This window comes from Ptiloglossa arizonensis, chromosome 2 (assembly GCF_051014685.1).
Source record: "Ptiloglossa arizonensis isolate GNS036 chromosome 2, iyPtiAriz1_principal, whole genome shotgun sequence".
Lineage (NCBI taxonomy): Eukaryota > Metazoa > Arthropoda > Insecta > Hymenoptera > Colletidae > Ptiloglossa > Ptiloglossa arizonensis.
In genome coordinates this window covers 21,713,730-21,734,634 of record NC_135049.1, presented here as the reverse complement: position 1 = coordinate 21,734,634, position 20,905 = coordinate 21,713,730, and the positions used below count along the sequence as shown (strand labels likewise).

The window sequence follows — 20,905 nt, the reverse complement described above, 5'->3', positions numbered from 1 at the left end:
CGATAAATTATTCGATGCTTCCACGCGGAGAGTTTCCGATCGCTAGCGACGGGAGCGAGCGTCTCGCGAGCACGAAACATTCGTCGTGAAGTGAAAGTGCAAAGACTCCTCGATAAAAGTCGCGAGATTCGTTTCGGAGACTCGCGACGAACACGATAGACGATTTTATAAACGGAATTGAAATATTTCCAATACGCGATCGAGTAATTTTAAAATTACTTCAACGATATCTTCGCGAAAGCATCGTAGATGGATCGGCAAGGATTTCTCGATGGAAACGAGTCCAAACACGACGTCGTTCGGACTAGTTTTAATTTTAAGTTTTTTTTTGGGTGATTTTTACCAAATTTTGAATCACTCGAAATCTTGGATCGTTGAAACGTGGTCGTGTTTGGACTCGTTTTCATCGGGGAAGTCTCAGCGATCCATCGGTAACACTTTCCCGCGGATACGATGCAAAATATATTTCTCTTTTTTTTCCCCCCGTGTAATTGTTTCTTTTCGCGATACTCGGAACTTTGCTCGCGTTCGTGAATCGTCGCGCACGGTCGCCAAGGAACGAATCTCGCACGATCTCAGCGTAGGCTCGGTTATCGACTCGTATATTCGCGAATACGTATCGATCTTCGGCTCTGGCTCGATTACCGGTTCCCCCGGACGCGGTGTTCGGGTTTTTTGCGCGCCGCGATGCTACTGCCGCCCACTTTTTCCACGGTGCGCGCTCCTAATCGATTTAGAGACGACGGATGAATTAAGCGGAATAAATCGATGGTTAACGGGATCGCTCGGGCCAGCGAGACAAGAAGGCAAACGCGGTGTTTCTATTTCCGTGGAGGATCGGCTCGAATTCCTCGTTGGAGGCTATCGGAGAATTCTCCGGTTCGATCGCTGGAATTCCCGTGGCGATCGATCGGGGACGAACGGTCCCCGGGACCACGTTTGCCTTATCGTCCTCGACAATAAACGCGATCTTGCCTCGAGAGTGGAAACCCCATTTACATGGAACGGCAATCGAGGTCAGATCTCGGCAGTCATTATGTAAGTCAACGTTCCACGATCATCTCTCTCTCTCTCTCTAGCTCTCTTTTTCTCTCTCTCGTTGTCGAGTTACGTGGCGTCTTTCTCCGTTTCTCGTCGGTTGTTCGAGCACGTACCGATGCAACATTACGAGCTCGGAGAGCGAACAAGAGAAACCAGAGCCAACCAGACCAAGAGAGAGAAAGAGAGATATATAAAGAGATAGAAGAGAGACAGAAGAAGGCATTGCGCGCGCGTTATGAAATCATCTCCGGCGGCCTTGCCTCGCGAAAGTTCATTACCATCAACCGCACACGCTTCCACGAGCACCTGGCTCTCTGCTCCCCGGCGCGTATCGCGTGCACGAAATTCTGCACTGTTGGCTCGGTCCACCCAAGGTCGCGGTTTACCAGCAACCACCGCCGTGGAATCCGCTCGCGGTGCGGTGCACCAGCCGTGAAAAACGCCGCGCGAATAATTTCGTCTCTCGTGTCGGATGAAAAGGCTCGTTACGACGAAACCGTTGCCGGAGCTATGGATCTGCGGTCGTCGTTCCTGAAACGCTATAGCGCTCCGCGGTCGACCGCCTCCGTTCGACTCCGCGAGCCTACCGGACAATGATCGCGAAAGTTTTTTTTCTTCGAGAGAAAAAAAAGGGAAAATAAAAGCTCCAGGTGCGAGAAGGTTGCGGGAAGGTTCTTCGAGAAGGTGCGGAAGGCTACGTAGTAGGAGTCCACGACCGAGCTAGATTGGTTCGAGAAAAGAACACGCGCGAGCTAGCTAGCCGAAAGAGATGATCGGTGCCCGTGAATCGCGTTCAATACCGAGCCACGTGATAAAACGTGTATCCACTTGATTGCAACGCGTCTGTTTACGCTAGACCGAAGATCTTCTATTGTGTTCTCGGTTAAACGGTGACACCGGTTAACGACGAGTTGCCTTGACCCTTTTCCATCGAGCGCGAGGAATCTCGAGGGTGAAATTTTATCCACGATCGATTTCCAAACGATTTTCTCCACGGTGAGAATATTCTGAGTCTGGAATGTGAGATCGGAAGATTCCGTATGGATGGAGGAAGGAACATTTTGAAGTTTTTGTCTCCGTTAAGAAATCATCTTTTCGAGTGCAAATGCAGCAACGTGGGAATATTTTTCGAAAACTTGAACGAAATTGAGAAGTTCACAAGTAGAGTCAATCGACGAGTTGCCTTGACGCTTTTCTACCGAGCACGAAAAATCTCGAGGGTGAAATTTTATCCATGGTCGATTTCCAAACGATTTTCTCCACGGTGAGAATTTTCTGGTTCTGGAATCTAGGACTGGAAGATTCCGTACGAATGGAAAATCAAATTTTGCAAATTTTGTCTCCGTAAAGAAATCTTCTCGAGCTCAAACGCAGCAACGTGGGAATATTTGTCGAAAACTTGAACGAAATTGAGAAATGTACAGCAGAGGGAGAGTCAATCGGTTCAACGATACGAGTGACTACGCGTCGAGTACCAGAGACTCGTTGCTACTTAATTATTGAACGATTTGAAATTTCCCCGAGGCACGATAATCCTTGGCGCGCAGGTTGCGTTTCAGTGGATGTCGTTGCGCGTTCACCGGGTGCCGGTGATTGCAAAAGCGACAAACGGTGTCGTCGAGTTCTCATAATGGATCGGAAAGTATCGACGTTCACGGTCTTCCGACAGTCAATGTCAATGTCATCGGTATCGAGCGCGTTGCGCCGTGAGATGTTGACCGACCGGTTCTGTCGTAATACGCTAGCGTTCGCTCGCAACGACCGGTACTGTTTCGAGGACAATCGTAAATTAATTTCTATTTTCAATCGAGTTCATTGCCGCCCGCTACGTTAAAGCGTCCAGGCGTTGATGGATCGACAAAGGGAAGACGGGGCCGCGGACAAGTTGCTCGATCAACTTCTAACGTTAACTGTAATCTCTTACGCGGAGTGATTGAACGTCGGTGTTCCCGCGTCTTTGTCGAAGACTCGGGCAAAACGTCCCGTGGTTCGATCGCTGAGAAATTAATCCGAACGCGGTTGCAAAACGCGGTGTTCCGTTGTTGGAACGACGATTCGAACACCACGGTTTCATCCGTCGCGATTTTGTCATCCGGAGAGATCTCGAGCCCAACCTGTCCCGAGTTAATGACTGAGAAGTCGGAGAGAACCGGTTGTATCATCGAAGATTCTTAACAACTTGTAGGAACAGGCCCGTGATTTTTATTACGCCGTAACTTTCCGAACGTTGCGATCGATCCCGTTAGAGCGGTATCGATCGAAACAAACGTTCCCTCGAACCTGTTCCATCTATTTCGAGAGAATCTCGAGCGAAAAGGGGGGACGTTAAGAGTGTTCCTCGCGATTAAAATACATTATGCATTCTATATATAGGAATATTATTATCGTACGATGCGTTCTCGTCGCGACTCTGCACCGTTTTTATCTATCTTACGATTTTCTACTCTTGCTCGAGTCGTCTCGCGCAACCTCTCCGCCGGGATCGTTCGTTTCAACGCAATATTCTCGTCCGGAGGATACACCTTTCCGTTGAATCGTATCGTCGTTTGCTCTTCGTTAAGTCACTCGGGACTGATCCCGCGAGTATCCCGGCGTGCGACTAGCGCGAGGTACGCGCTCCTAGATTAAAGCGCAGTCTACTTTACGGGAGATCGTGCGACGCATCGCGACCTGAAATACGAAGAACATTCCCAGGAAGACGCTCTCTCGGTGCTGCGCGTTGCCTGGGAGGAATTAACACGATTATTTAATCCGTGTCACGGTGGAGTAGCCACCCACGCGTTCCGTTATACCCTTCGTCGGATGACCGCCGCTGACCTCGCCACCTCCGTAAGTAGTCTCGAAAGACTAGAGAAGGATGAGAGGTGAAACGAGAGAGGAAGGGGGGTGGGCGAGGTGGGACAGTGAGTCCTCTCGCGAAGGTACCAGTTACAACGGGTCCTTTCTGCATCCTCCTGGCTCAGCGAGGAGCCTCACCCGTCCTATCAACCGCTTTATCATTTATTCACGTTTCACAGGTGGAAGCTACACATCCGTCGTAAAACGTATTCTCACGGACGGTGATAAGCAACGCGATTCGTAAATAGAACACATACGGGAAGATAAACGTATCTGGGAGCGTTGCACCGGGAGCGGAGAATCCACGGTGAGTACGCGCAACGGTGTTGTTTTCACGATGAAAATAGGAATCTTCGAGCGGAAATTTACGATTCGCTCGAATCGAACTATGCGGCGCGGATCTCTCGTTTTTCCGGGTGTTGCGCCGTAACGAGCTGCCGAGTCACCGAGCTCGAGGAATACCGTTTTCTTTTCTTCTTTTTTCTTTTTTTTTCCTTTTTACTTCGACTTGTCATTTTTTAACGTTTTAGGAAATTATCGTTCTTCTATTCTCTTCCGTTACTCGTGCCCGTAAAATTGGAGCATCGAAATCGTTCTTCATCTCTAGAACGTCCCTCTCGACAAATCGGGATACAACTCTCTATGGTACGCGCGCAGGGTGTACCTTCGACTTTGGTTACGTAACGCGCGCGAGACGGGAAACGAGACGTCAGAAAAATCGTCTAATTATACGCGAGTGTTTGTACAAGTACGTTCCGCTTGTACCTTCGTTAATGGGACTCGAGCGTTTGTTCTAACGCTCGTTCGCGCGTCTCGAATTTTAAGCACGGAATTCGGTGTCCGTCCGTTCACTCTCGAGAACCGGACAACCCTGACTCGGATAAAATTATACAAAGCCGTGGTTAGAAGAGCCGGTAATTAATTATCGAATCACGAGTAACCGCGAACGAGAGGAGCGTAGATTGTTCCCGGCGGGCAAACGAGGTACGCGTCCGCGTAAGTGTGTTCGACAACCGAGAGTCGTTTACCGGGTAAACCTGCCCGATGCAAATGAAGTCGACGTTATTTATTATTATTATAACATCCTTATCGCGTAATTACGCGACGCGTGTATGCGCAAGGACGAAGAAAGAGATTGCGAACAAGTTGAACCGGCATTAGCGGAATCGTACGAGGTCCAGGTCGAACAAACTGGAAAGCTATTATTAGGTTTATTTTATTATCGAGACTCCGCTGCCAGGTATGCGAGGTGACGAGTCTCAACCGCGAGAGATAATACGCGATAGCGGTAATTGCTCGTTGAGATCAGCTTTTTACGACGATCTCGTACCTTTTCACGATTGTTCCTCGCGATGCAGCTACGGGTCGAGGACTTTTATCGAATCTCTCGGACTTGCGTCATCGAGTTTCCTCGTTCTCGGAACTGCGCGACCGAGTATCTTAACGGATCGATGAGAAAGAAGTCAATTCGTCGAGTTCGTTGTACAGAAAAAAAAAGAAGAAAAAATAGAGTACGTTCGTAACGGTACTCGAAGCGTTTTCGACTCGATGAAAGACCGTTCCGAACGTGCGCGACATCGTGAACTAGGTGTCCTTCGGCGGTAAAAGAGACAGCGAAAAGACCGTGTCTATTCACCGTTCGCGAGACACTGTTCGTTCGAACCTAACGCGAATCGATGTTCCGTTACCGATCGTGGACAATCTCGATACTCGAGGCGACGCAACGAACGTTAGAAAACGTGATTCTCGATAAATCCTGGTCTCGGGTTTACGATTTCCGTCGAGTTAGCCACGGCAACGTTCGAGGTGAACCAAACTTTGATCCGTTGGTTTCAGCGAGACGATCGGTTGGGTAAATCTCGGCCTGTACGCGGGATTCCGTGGTACACGTTTCTAAATTCGAGATAGGTGTACTCGAGAGACGCGTGGGTCGACTCGAGATTCCAGAAGTGGCGTTTTACTCTTACGTGGAAACGGCGACGACCAGAAGGAAGCCCGCGCGTTTTTTTTTCCTTTTTTTTTTCTTTATTTTTTTACGGAACGGAGATTCCAACGACACTTGTGCGTCAGCCTTGTAACTCGTTCGACGTTTTCAGGAAGCGTCGGACCCTCGAGCGCTATCGACGACGACGACGACGACGACGAGGACGAGGCCAGGCTGCTGGCGTGCTCGGTTGGCTCAACGACACTCGAAGATAACGACACTTTGGTCGGCATTAAGGCATAAATATGGAACGTCTGGTGGGGTCAGGTGCGGCGACATGGACCGTAAGTGGGCAACGGTGAGGTACGCGGTCAGTGACATCCCGTCTCTTCAGGGCTTACAGGTTTGACCAGAATTCACAGCATCGCGCGGATGCAGGCAAGTACAGGAACCGCTATTCCTGCTGCAGCTGTGTACCGACGACCGCGCGCATTTTTTCCTCGCCCGTGGATCGCTTCGATGAACGTTTCGAAATCTCCGGTCATCGAACAAATCGGTTTTTTACGTCGTGCAACGGGAAAACGACGAACGAACGACGAATCGATCAAAGGTATTCATCGTCGTTCGAATTCGACGTTCTTCTTTCACCGTGAAGGCGTACCGATGCGTTTTGTCGCGTCGACGAACGAGAGTTCTCGAGCTCGAGATCCTCGTTTCGACGATCGTTTTCTCTCTCGAGATGGTAATAATTTCAGTTGAATCGTTACCGCGACTACAAGAAACGGAACACGCGCAACGTGACTCGAGACGTTAACGAAACTCTCGTTGGTTCTTGTCGCGGCGGTGCACGCCAACGGGACGCCGGTACGTCGAGAATATCGATCCTTTCTTCGAAATGCAAACGTCCGTCAAACGCGCCGATCGGTCTCGTAGAAAACCACCGAGGATCGATGAGATCGATCCGATCGAGCGAGCCGCGTCGATCTCTCGTTCGCTCGAAAGGGAAACTGGACGCAAAAAGAACGCCGGGGCTGCGCGCTCGCGAACGCGAGGATCGCCCATCCGCTGGAAAAAGGAACGCGGCGAGCGGGCACGAAGTCGGGGAAGAATTCGAACCGTTCCCGTCCATTTATCCACACCTGCTGTTCGTTGAATTAGCCACGGCCAATTGCCGTCGAGATAGGGGCGGGGGGAGGGGGCAGTGCACGGCAAAAACTACGCATCTCCAATGAGCTCTCATTGACGATGCAACGTTTTTGCACGTCGCTGCGTTCGAGGTAACACGCTGTTCCGAGAACGATACTCGCCCTGCGCGCACACCCGGGAAACAGGATCGTTCCAGAGCCTTGGCGTTGATGGATCGTGAAAAGGGGGATGACTGAGATCCGATGTGCAATCGCCGTGGTAAATATTCCTCGAACGACCACCCGTTTACACCGAGTCCTCGATAAGAGGCGCGCGAACGCGACCACTCACCGGGACTCTTAACGAGTCGGGCGATTCTGTTCCTGGAACGGGAGTACGCGATGTATGGTCGAAGGTGCGCAAGTATCGGTAAATTACTGCCGTGAGAGAACAATTTTGATTTTTTTTTGGCACGTTTTTGCGAAAGTATTGCCAACGAAGGTATTCTGGATGAAGAGAATAATTTTGAGAAAGTTTTAATCGCGTGTAACTCGATGGATTTTATACTCAATTGGAGCATCACTTTGGATACAATGGTAAATAAAAATGTCTACATTTTTATCGGCAATCTTTTTTGATATTTTTTCTCCAATTATTTTCGATACGGAATCGTAACGAATAAATTTCCTATAATTTGTACTCCAATCTCTGCTGCAAAGAGCTATAGAACGTGTTCACGTGTTCACGTGTTCTACGAACAATGTTCACGGTACGGTAGAAATCTCTCATAGATTATGTAAGATCTTTCTCGTGGATCGCCGAAACTGGCCATTTTCGAACGTTGTCCTTTCCACGGGAGGCAATTTACCGGTCGTTTCCCACGAACTTGACCCCGAGATTCGCGTGACGCAATCGCGACGCAGGTGAAAGTAGTCCCGGCCTTTTCGAACGATTTCCGACGCCGGGCGTCGAGCGATGCCCCTCGACGCATCTCGTACGGATCTTGGATTTTTCACGCGTCGTCGGTATCGGTAAGAAATACGAATTTTTCATTCCTGGTTTCCGTTTACTCGAGAATGCGACCACCGTTACATCATCGATACCATTAAACATTACAAATTTCGAAAAAGAAAGTAAAAATCTACAGAGAATACAAAACTGTCGATCTCTCGGATAAAAGATTCTTTTATTTCGAACTTAAACTCGATCCATTGCTCTAATTCGGATCTTTCGTTCGTTGCTCCGTGTACAAATATCGATTATCGAAATTAAACGATTGGAGTAGAAAATACTATACAACGGAAAGTTTGCAATACGACAAAATATGCGTAATATTATACATCGAGTCGTTCGAAAAGTCATATTCCAAAATGAAGAATATACAATTTGATGAAACTTTCGTACGTTCTGAAAAAATCGTGTTTCATTTTCGCCAAAAAACGAAACGAAATTACTCTTCGAACAAGCCGATACTTCGTAGAGAATGACTCGGTGAAAGAAGATTCTAAGCCAAGAGTTTCGAACACTTTGGAGAATATATAATTTCATAAAACGTTCGTACGCTCTGAAAAAATCGTGTTTCATTTTCGCCAAAAAACGAAACGAAATGACTTTTCGAACAAGCCGATACTTCCTACAAAATGACTCGGTAAAAGAAGATTCTAAGCCACGAGTTTCGAACACTTTGGAAATTTACATATTTCTTTTTTATTTTTTCGCAACGAGCCAATACGTTTGGTCACCGGAATACTCGGGCGGCTCGTTGATTTTTCGTACCCTGAATCGCGTACGTCGTCGGGTTAATCGATGGCGATCGAAACCGCGCTCGATCGATCGTCGATCGCGAGAGGCGTAGAGCGTAGTCGCGGGTAATTCGAAACCGGCTCGACGTAAACGGAAGAGGCTCGTACGATACCTCGAAGAGCGTGGCTCGTGATGGAGAAGACGACTCCGGGGCGAGCCGCGAGCCGCGAGCCGCCGAGGAACGAATATGGTGTGCCAGGTCCATGGGAAAGCACCTTGGGGCCCCCGACGTGCCCGCCGATGCCAGAGGTGAACATTATGAGGTAAGACTGTTCAGCTCGGGTGGTAGGGATGGACAAAGATAGGTTCGACGTCCTGACCGGACCCGGCTCATTCGGACATCGGTCGGGCCCGTGGGTCCGTCACCGTGGTGGCCACTTTCGAAACAAGAAGTTTCGGGAAGGTTGCCACGTGACCAATCCTCGCGAATTCTCTGCTCGCGTTCGAGGCTCTGGGCGAAGGTTAACTGTACACAGGGTGAGTCATCCGATGGTTTAACTCGTCTCGAATTACTCGCAAGTTTACGCATTCTATGGAAAATACGTCTTGTAGAAGCTTTCTGCAACCTTTTGTATTATTTTTCCAGCTGGGGTCAACGAAACTCGGTTGTCTCGACGTTAAAATTTCGACGAATAACGAACTTTTAATAAAAAATTAAAGAGCTGCGTTTTATTCGCGTGGATTTAATCGAACCAGCTCTTCTTTCGATCGCAAGTGGATACGGGAAAAAGCGATTCCACGGAAAATGACGTCGCGTTGTTCAAAGCGAGATTCATTTTCTTCCTAGTCGGAAAGAATAGTTCTCTTCCGGGAGAACGCGAACTGGAATCGTTACTTTTGTTAATACGAATTCTCGTCTCGTTTCGCGCGCAAAGATTGGACGATTTTCGAGATCGTAATCGTTTAAATTCGTACGTTTTCGTCGAATCCTTCGACTGGCGAACTTTTTTCCTCGATTCGTCGCGAACGATTCGTCTTTCGGCTGGATCCGAATCCGAGTCAAGAATTGAAATGTATTCGTCAATGTCGCGTAATTGTAATGCCACGGCGGTCGTGGTATTGTTTTTTCAAGATGAATGTACGGGGAATGAGTCGTCTAGCCGAAAGGAACGCTCTTCCTCGTCGAGGCTACTTTTTCATGCTATCTCACGTACACCTGTTCGCTGCCAAATGAGTTACGTTTCGACGCGTCGAGCGTGTTAGAGGCGTTGAAGCAAGACCAAGTCGAAGATAAAAGACTCGAGTTGGCCGGTACTGGTTCCCGTCTGAAAGAAGCTTATCGCTGGATTCGCCGTTGAAACTCACCAGAATTAGATTGCGATGCCAGTAGAACGGTCAGACAGAATATAATCCCGGGTCGACAAGGCCCGGCGCTCAAGGCCGACATGTCGGCACCCTTCTTCCGTTTCCTGAAACCACGAAAAATCTGCCGTTAGTTACCTCGCTTTCGTTTAACTGTACACGGTCGTGATTCCGCGAACGCGTTACATTTTCGAGCAACGAGGTGTCCGTAGCGACAACGAGAACTCGATCGACCGGAAGACGTTCGAAGCAACGCCGATTTAAATTGCAAATTAGCGATTCCAAACGACCGAGTAACTGGAATACTATTTTAGCGGTACGTGGAAATTTTAAACGATCGAGTCACTCTCGATGTTCGTTTTATAGCTGGAAATTCCGAACGTTCGATCGACTCGATAATTATTTTACAGTTACGGTTCAAGTTTCGATAGCTATTTAGAAATTTCAAGCGACTCGATAATTATTTTATAGCTGCTGGTGTACGCGTAAGGTACTCCGCGAAGTTCAAATATCCCTTTTTTAATCATTCTATGTAGCAGTGGTTCTTACAATATTCCACAAGCTTTTCATTAATCTTTTCTAAATCGACAACGTACCCTTCGGTACAGTGTTACATATTGGTTCGTTCGGGAAGTCACTTCGTTTTTCTTGGTGAAAATAAAACATGATTTTTCTTAGACTGTACAAACATTTTATCAAATTATCTATTCTCCATTTTGGAAGACGAAATGACTTTTCGAACGACTCAATATTTTTATCTCTTAAATTCTTCGATCGATCGACGATCACGCGATCCACCGTTGCTTACTCTTACTCCGTTGTCCGATCTAGAGAAAATTTCACGATAACCATCGTCGATATCATCGATTTATTCGTTGCACGAATTCGGACTCGCGATCCAAATACTCCTCGATCCGTTTTTTGTCCGTTTGAGAATCGATCGAGGAGTTTCCTCAAACAGGGGCATCCGTTTCCTATTTCTCTCGTCGCCTCCCACGGACATACAAAGTGTAACGAGCATCGCGGGCTCTCCTCCGTTGAATGTTAAGGTCGCATTTATCCTGTCACGTGGCATTCTGGTGTAACTGTCGGTCTGACAGCTGGACGTGCGGCAACTACGAGTCTGGAAGCGAGCCAATCGCATACCTTCGCACTTTGACCGGCTGGTTCTCGCGATATTCCTGCACGGTATGCAGATCAGCGCGTCGTGTGAATAAGCACCGCGTATTTCGGTGCGGGACGAGACGTGGATATCCGCGGGCTTCTGCGCGGGAACAAGCGGACTGGACATCGATAAATACGATTCGCGAGGTTTGCGCAAATTTACGAGCCGCGAGTGCGCGGGAATACGTGTCTCTTCGTTCGATTTTTGCTGCTTCGGTTCTGTCCGCGCGGAAAATTCTTTTTAGGGCAATTTTTCATCCGTGGTAAGTCGATTCAAAGGACGAACGATAGTGCAGTGGATAGAACAAGTATTCGTGCACTATATTCCAAGGAAATTTCCCTAATCTACGAGTCTGATTTTAACGAAAGCACGTGCGGAGTATACTGGGCCACGTGTGATGTAATATTTTTGTCGATGAACAATGTTCTCGGAAGGATGAAATCGAGACCTGAAAATTCAATATTGCTTCAGATTTTTAATACAATTTTTTCGAGGGACAGAGTTGAACGGTAGAATAATAAAGATTGAAGAATTTTCGTAAGAAAATTTTTGAAGTAACGAAGAAAACGAAAGTCGTTGCAAGCTCTCGCACGAAATCGGACTTTACAGCGCCACTTTCGATTTTTCAAGTACAAGTTTACAATAATGCGAAATTTGAGCAAAACTATTTCTACGAAAAACGTTCAGCTCATTTTGCTGTCAAAAAAAAAATATTAAAACTCTTCGAGACTTGATTTCACCTTCTTAAAAAAGAATTTTTCTACATATACACTGTTATATTTTACAAGCGCATAAAAGAAGAATTTCTTCGCAATATAGCGTGGGAATACTTTTCGGAGCGACAGCAGCTCAAACTAGAACTTTACTTGCGCGGAAAATCATTTTACAATTCCCCTTTCATCGTAAGTGTACCCGTCGCGGTAAAGCAAAATTCTTACCCCCAATTTCGTAAAATGAACGCGCGCTACGATCTCGACTATGGTCGCGTTATCCTCGACGAGAAAACCTGATCCAATTCTCGGCGAAGGATCGCCGTACGAAGCGTGTCCTTCGTTCAACGATAACCGTGGTTCCTCGACGAGAGTCACCGAAACGTTTCGTGAAGTGGTGTTCGTGGAGGTTCGAGGGTTCGGTGAACGTTGAGAATTTCATCCACGGAAGGCGTACGAACCGCCAAAGTGGACACGAGTCGCGTGGAAGAACGAATTACGTATGTTGGTAACGAAGCTCGTAGATCTATCGGAAAGAAGTGACGAGAGCTCGGTGGTTGGGGGAGGAGCGGTGGTGGTGGTGTGCCGGTGGCGAAGAAGCGAGACGAAAAAAAAAAGGAAAAAAAAAAACAAAAAGAAGAATCGACAGGAAGGGAAGGCGGACTTTGGTGAAGCCGGCGCATACCAGTTGCGACAGCGGTTTAATACAAAGGGCCACCGAGATAAAAGAGCGTGGGTAGTTTCTCTTCTACCCGTCTGCTTCATCTTTTCCCCCCACGTTCGTCGCCGTACTTCCTCCGCCGGGCGTCCTCATTGTGATCAAGTGGAAGAAACGCGTGCTCGTGACACCTAAGCTCGCGTTCACCTCGCTCGTTAACGAACCCGCGTAAAATACGCGCCGAGGGTATCGTAACGAATCAACGCGGCGCCGGATGAGTCTACGACAATGTTCACGTGGCCGCGGAACGAACCACCGCTGTACAACGTCGCCGCGGTCTCGACGCCACTGGCTAGAGCGAATCTCTCGGTTCGAGAACCGGCGAAACCTACGTGTCATTGCGTATTCAGGATACGGCCCATTGAACCGAGGAATTCGGTGAATGGGTATGAACGCGCATTGACAAGTGCGCGCACCTCAGCGCGAAGAGTACCAGGTACTCCGCGACATACCGTGCTGGAACTCCTGGGGGAACGAAGGTCGACCGTCTGGAATTTGCCGCTACGCTGGATCTCCGATGAATATTGTGCGTTTCCTGTCCGAGACGCGGACAGATTTTTCCCATTTCTTTTCCATTGTGCGATCTTGTATCGTACAGGTTAGCGTCTCGGTGGATCGATGAACGACTCGCGGAGAGGGTAATCGAAGAAAATAGGTGCAGCGGTGTACGATGAAGAATACTGTTTGGGAGGTTTTCCAATCTTCCCCGTTGCTCTAAAATTCCAACTGGCCTGGTAATACCTACTCTCGTTGCCCAGGTTCGTTATCTTCTTATCTGGCGAAGTGTGCTACTTTTAGACTAAGGTGGGATCGAATTGGAGTTGGATCGGGGTACGAAAGAGAAGAGTGTAATATGATAATTACGATTCATTTATTTCCAGTTCGATAGTAAGTCGCATAGGTCAGTGTCGAGGTGGACTCGACGAATAAGGTACAGAGAGGGGAATTGAAGATACTATTTTCTAGGTGAGAAGCTTTCGAAGATTTCCAATCTTCCGTGTTAGTCTAAAGTGCCATCGGATATACCTATTTTCATTGTCCAGGTTCGTTACCCTCTTATCTGGTAAAGTGTGCTACTTTTAGACTAAGGAGGGATCGAATTGAAGTTGGATGGATACGAAAGAGAAGAGTGTAAAATTCTAATTACGATCCCGCGTGTTTTTTAATATACTTGTGGTTGTTCGATATTGCGTCGCATAGGTCAGTGTCTCGATGGATCGACGACCAAAACGCAGAGAGGAGAATTTGAGATACTATTTTCTAGATGAGAAGCTTTCGAAGATTTTCAATCTTCCGTGTTAGTCTAAAGTGCCATCGGATATACCTATTTTCATTGTCCAGGTACGTTACCCTCTTATCTGGCAAAGTGTGCTACATCTAGACTAAGGAGAGACCGAGTCGGAGTTCGATGGGGGTTCGAAGCGAAAGGGTGTAGAAGCTAATAATAATCCTGCAACGACCCCGGGACGGAAAGTATTATTTTCTACATGAAAAACAAGAGTCTTGGAACATTCTGTATCGATTCGACCTTCCCTCATCTAGGTCGTTCGCATCGCACTACTAACTATCCTCGAGGAAGAGACGGAAACAGAGAGAAATTTCAAACAAAGTTCTCGAAACACCTTTCACGAGTTTGTAACCGACCCAGAAAATACAGATAAGAAACACTCGACCCATAAAAACTTACGAAGCGACTCAAGGGGGGTTCCCCGAAGATTCGTGGCGTCTGATCGGCGCATGCGCGTCCCGGAACGCCGGTGCAGCAGCGTTCCGGGGATATTGTGCAATTAAAAAGGCCGGTGGTTTCTGTCCGCGCCTATTTCCTTCGAAATTCAATGAAATTCACGTCCCATTGTCCTATTATCGCATTCCCGGGCGACGCGTACGTGTACGTTGGCCGAACACACGGACGCCACGGACGCCACGGACGCCACGGACGCCACGGACGCCACGGACGCCACGGACGCCCCGAACGCGGACGCGCCGTTACGTTGACAGGCTGGAAACGACACACCCACGCGACGACACGTCGTGAATGAGAATGCAAGCGCGCGCGCGTCGTTTTAGCGGAGCGTCCTCGGCGCACGTTCATCCCGGTACCCTTTTTCCAACGATCCACCTCTCGTTTCCCTTTCCACGGTTAGGGAGACACGGCGCCGATTCACCCCGATTCGTCGCGAGTCGCGTTACTTTCGTTCTTGCAGGACCCGGTTGTGGCCGGCACTCGTCGAACCGCGACTAATTTCACTTGCGCTCTCGATACGGCCGTGCCGCAACCTGGAGCCCGATTTCACCCGAGCGATACGGATCATTCGGGACGGAGCATCGCGGAATAAAAAGCGTAACGATCGTAAGAGAACCAGGGAGGTTGCGAACGTTCGGGGTTGCGAACCAAGAGATCGAATCGCGAATCGTCGAGTTCTCGAGCGAGAAATACCGAGACCGCGACCAAGTGTACGCCAGACACGCAGAAATTTCCAGACGGTTAACTCGCGTTGCTTTCGAGAACGAAAGCGCCGACACCGATCGTGGACAATACGGAATTTCCCTGCGATATCGTTTTCGGAACGATTCCGAGGGATACGGAACGCGAACTTTTCCAGGAGACACTTTTTTCTTTTCGGAAGAGAAGATGCTCGAATATCGAAAACGTACTCTCGAACGATCGAAAATTGTATTCGTATCGCGGAGTTTGAATCGTTTACCAGGAGCAATTTACGAAACCTCGATACGAGGTATTGCGGGATTCCCCGTGGGATTCGTTTAACGGTAAGACGCGTCGATTTCGTTAGGAAGGAAAGGTTGGCTACTCGGCACGAGTAGGCGCGGACGCTGTAAATCGGAGGCTGCGATATTTATTAGGAGATCGAGGGGCACGGGCACGGGCACGACAGTTAGAAACCGCAGTTAGAAACAACAGGCTGATAACGATCGGCTCGCCTCTCCTTATCCCGGATAACAGCTGTTCGTGCGATAATTGCGGCCACATAGGAGGTTTGACTCGGGTACAAGGTGCAGGTAGGTGCACCCACGGGTCCGGTGAAATGGGGTGCTGGTGCCGGAGGTTCCGTTAGAGCCCGGAGGCTGCGTTCGTTCACCATTACCGTGGAACGCGGAATATGATTACCTTCACCTGGGAACACAGACTCCACTGGTATACCCTACGGTACGAGAGCGGAGAGAGACCGTGGGCGAAGTTTCCACCAGCGGGGTCTCGGTGTCCCGGTTCGTCGTTGATACTCGACGATGTTCCGCGATTAGCCGAAGACGCGCACCGGGGTTTCCCCTGCACCGCGCGGTCGACCCTGGCCTCACGATTTCCGATGTTACGGGCCGTGAGATCGGGATCTCTCGTACCGAGAGTCGTGGCTGAAATCTGCATTAACGACAAACGAGCCAATATACCGGGCGAGAGCCGTTCACGCGTGCAGCTAATTCGATTTCGCGTTGCGTGTTATGCAAATCGAGCGCGGATCCCGAGCGACGTGGACCGAACGAACCAACCAACGAACCAACGGAGTTTGCGTGCGTGGCGGCTGGGTACCTCGCGCCGGGCATCGCAGCTTTCAACCGCTAACTGGTCCCAGGCCGTGAAATGTTGCGCGATAAAACGTCCCCCGAGCGCTTCGTATCTACTAATTGGAACACATCCAATAATTCAACCGAGCGGATCGTCCGTGAGAGCGTTCCGTTTTATCGCCTTCCGTTCGCGTTTCATGCTAATCGAAGTATCCGTGAGCGCCTTTGATCGCCGACAGTCCCCACGCCGTACGACCGTTTTCCAGCTCGCGAATAATCCACCGTTTCCTTATCTCGCGACGCGTCGCCGCGTAACGGTGGCTATTTTCATACGAGCCAGCTCGAACAGCATCGCGAGGTACCGAGACGTAGGAGCCACTGGGATCACGGTGACGCGGCTACCGAGCGGTTCCACTTCCGACATGCCGATATACACGCTTGCGGAGAGCATCGTGAGCGCTCGATCGAGCAACGGCTAACGGGGCACTGTCCGCCTCTCCTAAAAGGTAGAACGTACCCGTCGACGATGCTTCATCTTCAACCGCGCGAGGACGAACGCGCCGCGCGAGATTCGACGACCGAGAGAGCCCCGATAATTGACAGCACGCCGGACCTATCTCGAATCGTCGTTCCTTCGCGACCCGGCTAACTGGACGCTCCTCTCTACGGTGTCTCCGCGGAAGAACGCGTCCTTGGAGAACCTGCTCCGAAACCGAGAACGCCTCGACGATCGTTATTCACCGTCCGATGTACCGTGATCGTTTCGAACGGAACCGTTTCTCGGATTAGACGTCGTCCCGACGGAGCAATCCCTACGCGCGTTAAACGTCCACGAGAATTTTCATTTCGACGTTCCCCGGTTCGTTACGCGCGAAAGCTTTTTCGTGTTCGGTGGTACCATACGGGACGACCGAGTTTCGAGAAGTGTATCGGTTCAGCGTCTCCCGTGTCCGAGGAATCTTAGGCTCGACTCGATCTCTCCTCCCACCGTTCGTTCCACCACCAAGGGCAAAGTAGAGATTCGTGATCCGCGCGTTTCGGTTTATGGGCGCAAACGGGTTCGAAGATCACGGGATCGCCGCGGAGGTGGACACTCGCGAGCCGTGGTGAAGCCGGTAAATGACGTTATGCAAATTGCAACGCGAACCGTGAAGTCCCGCGACCCTGCTACCATTAGTCGGGCCCGGCCGGCTGGATACCTTTAACCTTCTTCGTCCTGGGAACGACCGTCCCGCGTTATTATTTATGAGAATTAGCGTCAGGTTCCGTTCTCGTTCCACCGTGTCGTGCCCTCTTTCTCCTCCACCTTCTTCTCTGTGCGTCGTTCTCGTTCTTTCGAGCATCTCGCGTGTTCGAAGGAGTTTGGCCCGGAGGAGAGGCCTTGTCTCGTCTCACCCCACGAAGAAGGACTTCCGCGTGCCAAGTACTGAACAGTTCCAGACTGGTCCCCGCGGCCACCCGACAGGTTGACGGCGAGCGGCTCGTTACGCGATCATCAGCGAGCAATCTCGGCACGAAAGGAGTCGTTGCTCTCCGGGGAGCTGGTGTTTGGTCCTACGGATTCGCGCCGAGAAACGTATTCGAGGCTGGTTACACGACCCCGGGACTCACCGTAACGCGGTTACGTCGATCGAAGATTCGATGTCCGATCTCGGGCCCGGTCGATGTAACACCGTTCGGGGCCTTTGTGTTCGTCTAATTGTAACCGTATCGAGGCGAGTTTAATATTCCATTTCCCAGGGTCCGTTGCTCGAAGGTATCCACCGTGAGATTATTATACAACGAGGCCCGGAATTCGGTATCCGAAATCTCGCTACCAATCGTTTCTTTGTTGCGTCCGAATTCTCAGGGTCGATGATCGCGCTTACGCGCGGTAATTGCGCTCGGTTCACCTCTGTTCGTGTCCTAAAATTTACAACGACTCGTTTCTTCGATGCGTCCAATTTCCCAGGATCGAGCGCCGCTTCGACGAGACATCCGCGACGATTACCCTACGTGCTCGTCTCTTCCACTTTCTGGAACGAGACTAGCTGGAAATGCACTTGCCTCGATGCACTTGCTTCGATGCACTTTGCTTCGACTTGTTGCTCTGTCGCGCTCTCGTTGGTGCATTCTATTCTCCGGGTCAAACGATTCGTGGAATCGATGAAAACGATCTTCTGGAAAGATCGATTCCTCTAAAGAGAAGGAATCCTCCCCGAAATACCAGCGAAGAAGTGAACTGCCTTAGCGTGGACATTGGAACAGAAATACGATGCATAATTTTCTACAGGAATGTTCCCGATCGGACCTTTTAGAGACGAGTTAACGAAAGATCGTTCAAAGACACCCGATGGGACTTGTCGCTATCATTGCAAAGTGTAATCGACGAGGTCAGGAGCAGAATCTGGAGTAACGATGCACTTGCTATTGTTCCGTAACCACGGTACCCTGGGAGTCCCATTCTCCGGGTCAAACGACACGCAAGACTGGATCTCGGTCTCGGGATAACGAAAGGTCGATTCTTGGAAAAAGAACGATCTCTTCCACGAAATATCCGATCTCGTTTTACCACCGGTTCTCCAAGTAGATTAGCGTAAAGTTTCAAATAGAGAACCAGCATCGAATACTTTTTCCACAGGGGTACAACGACTGGTCGTCCAAGTTCTCGATCGAAGCTTTTAGCGATCGTCCGACTACTCGAGTCTCGTTGGTTGTTGCCAACTGTAACATCGCTCAAGGTGTTCGGTATCGAAGAGCGTAAATCGCAACGAGAACGAAACACGGTCGCGCATTTCTATAAAACGTCGAACGAGCAAGGGGGACACGGATATTACCGGCACGTAGGGGGGAATCGTTAGCACGGGCTAAACCCGTGGAAAGGCCTAGCGATCGTAGGCCCCCTCGACCGTGTTTAGAACTCCGCGAGGCGATTATATTGCGGGTTAAGGGGCTATCGGGTATTCATTACGCCTAATGACCTCTCGAAGCGGCCGAGTGCTTTTGGGCACGATGGAACGATGGAACGTGAGGCGGCACGGCAGAGAGGATACTCTCGGAACAACGGGGTTCGATTACTTAGGGCCTCGACGTTCACACGAGGGTGCTCGAGCAACAGGTCGGCATCATGTACACGGTCTCTATTTATAGATCTACCTGAGCTAGAATTACGTGGGGTCGAGGATAAACCTCCCGACTCCTCGTCTTCACCTGAATCCACGACGATCCGGCTGGCTGTGCTACCCTCGGCCATATTTGGTTCGTTCGCACCGGCAAATCGCGTTTCACTCGGTGATTCCGAGGAATTCGCCCCGACGAACGATCTATACCGGTTTCTGTATCTTCACCCTTCCACCCCTGTCACTTTTTTTTTTTCTTTTTATTCTCCACGCTCTTCGAAACTCAGTTCCGTGGAATTTTCGAGAAAGGTTTTTCGAACGATTTTCAAGAATCGGGGAAGCGCGAAAAGGGACGTGAAAAGATTCTCTCGTTTCATCTCGCCGGTGTACACGGTGATCGAGTATTCGAGAAGAATGCTACTCGTCTTGGATATTACAAGTGAAACAAAAAAGGGTCGTTAACGAGGAACTCGTTATTGATAATTTTTACGCGAAAGAAAAAACTAGGGGGAAAAATAGGCAAAGTCGCTTCGAAGCGACACATTGCGTATCGCGAATCGAGGGTAAGGCCCATTTTGCGGCTCGGGCCGATTCTTCATCCCCCCCACCCAGCCCCCTGTAATGACCGGCATCGTTGGATTTTTCGAGGACGAGAGGGGGCCGCTCTCGACCGTGCCCCGCGAGACTCCATCAAGGTATTCAAAGTCTCCCCCATTTATCTTGCCCATCCTACGGGTTGTGCGTCGCGATTGAAACGTCCCCTCTGTGTCGATCGATCGTTCGATCGCTCAGCAGCACGTAATAACGAGCATTACAGCGAGATGCGGCGATTCCCCTGGTATTATAATATCTCGTCGAAGGATCGCATCGGGGCCCGGGTGCCCAGAGCCTCGAGTAGATACTCATCACCGTCTTGCCCTCTCTTGTCTCGATATTTTAACGTTGCTCGCGTTTAGGCATGCGGGACGACGAGCATTTTTCGTACGGTTGCGTGCGTGAAAAATGCGCGTAATGTTACTGCCATTAAGGCCCGGCCGGGGCGCGTTCGTCATTATCGTTATTAAATTCGAGCAATTTGCTCGTGGCGCGAGCTCAGCTCTCGTCTCCGAGCCGCGCGTTCGTTCCGCGGTGCGCGCCGAGCGTGTTTACATCGCGTTCGTTTTCGTCGGTCGAGAGGGAAATTGTTTCGCCCGCGTCTCGCTGTTCGCGGCTCTCGATGGGATCGATAGGGAAACTCCACGGAGATATTCTAACAAAAATATTACCACACGTTGCCATTTCGATCCTTTGGTATCCTAACGCGACAATAGTTACCGCGTAAAGTCGTCTTTCCTATTGGTCTACACCCTTTGAGAACGTTATCGAAGTGTCGATTACGCGAGTGTAAAGAGCTAGGTAGATAATTTTCAAATTTTTATAATCTTCGATCGCGTAGGTGTATTGTCAAAGTTAACGATCACGGGAACGTCAGGCATTAGAGCTACTGAAGAGTCTCTGTAAGAATCAAAAGAAGGACTAAGTATACGCAAAGTTTCTCCGTCTTCTGAGAAGAATTTTCCATCCCGATCTATCGGAAACCTCGAAGAATATTCGCGTCGGAAAATTACCACGTAAGATCCGGTTTAATTACGAGAGAACTTTCGGTTGCATTTGACCGGTCTC

At 49.6% G+C, this 20,905-nt stretch overlaps 1 protein-coding gene across 1 annotated transcript in view; it reads right to left on the bottom strand.

Moving 5' to 3' along the window:
• The window catches only part of LOC143143163 (uncharacterized), a 64,692-nt gene that overhangs the window by 20,006 nt on the left and 23,781 nt on the right, over positions 1–20,905 (bottom strand). The window contains exon 2 of the mRNA XM_076304141.1: positions 10,037–10,140. Coding sequence (XP_076160256.1) covers positions 10,037–10,118 — 82 coding nt within the window. The 5' untranslated portion in view covers positions 10,119–10,140. The remainder of the gene's footprint in view (positions 1–10,036; positions 10,141–20,905) is intronic.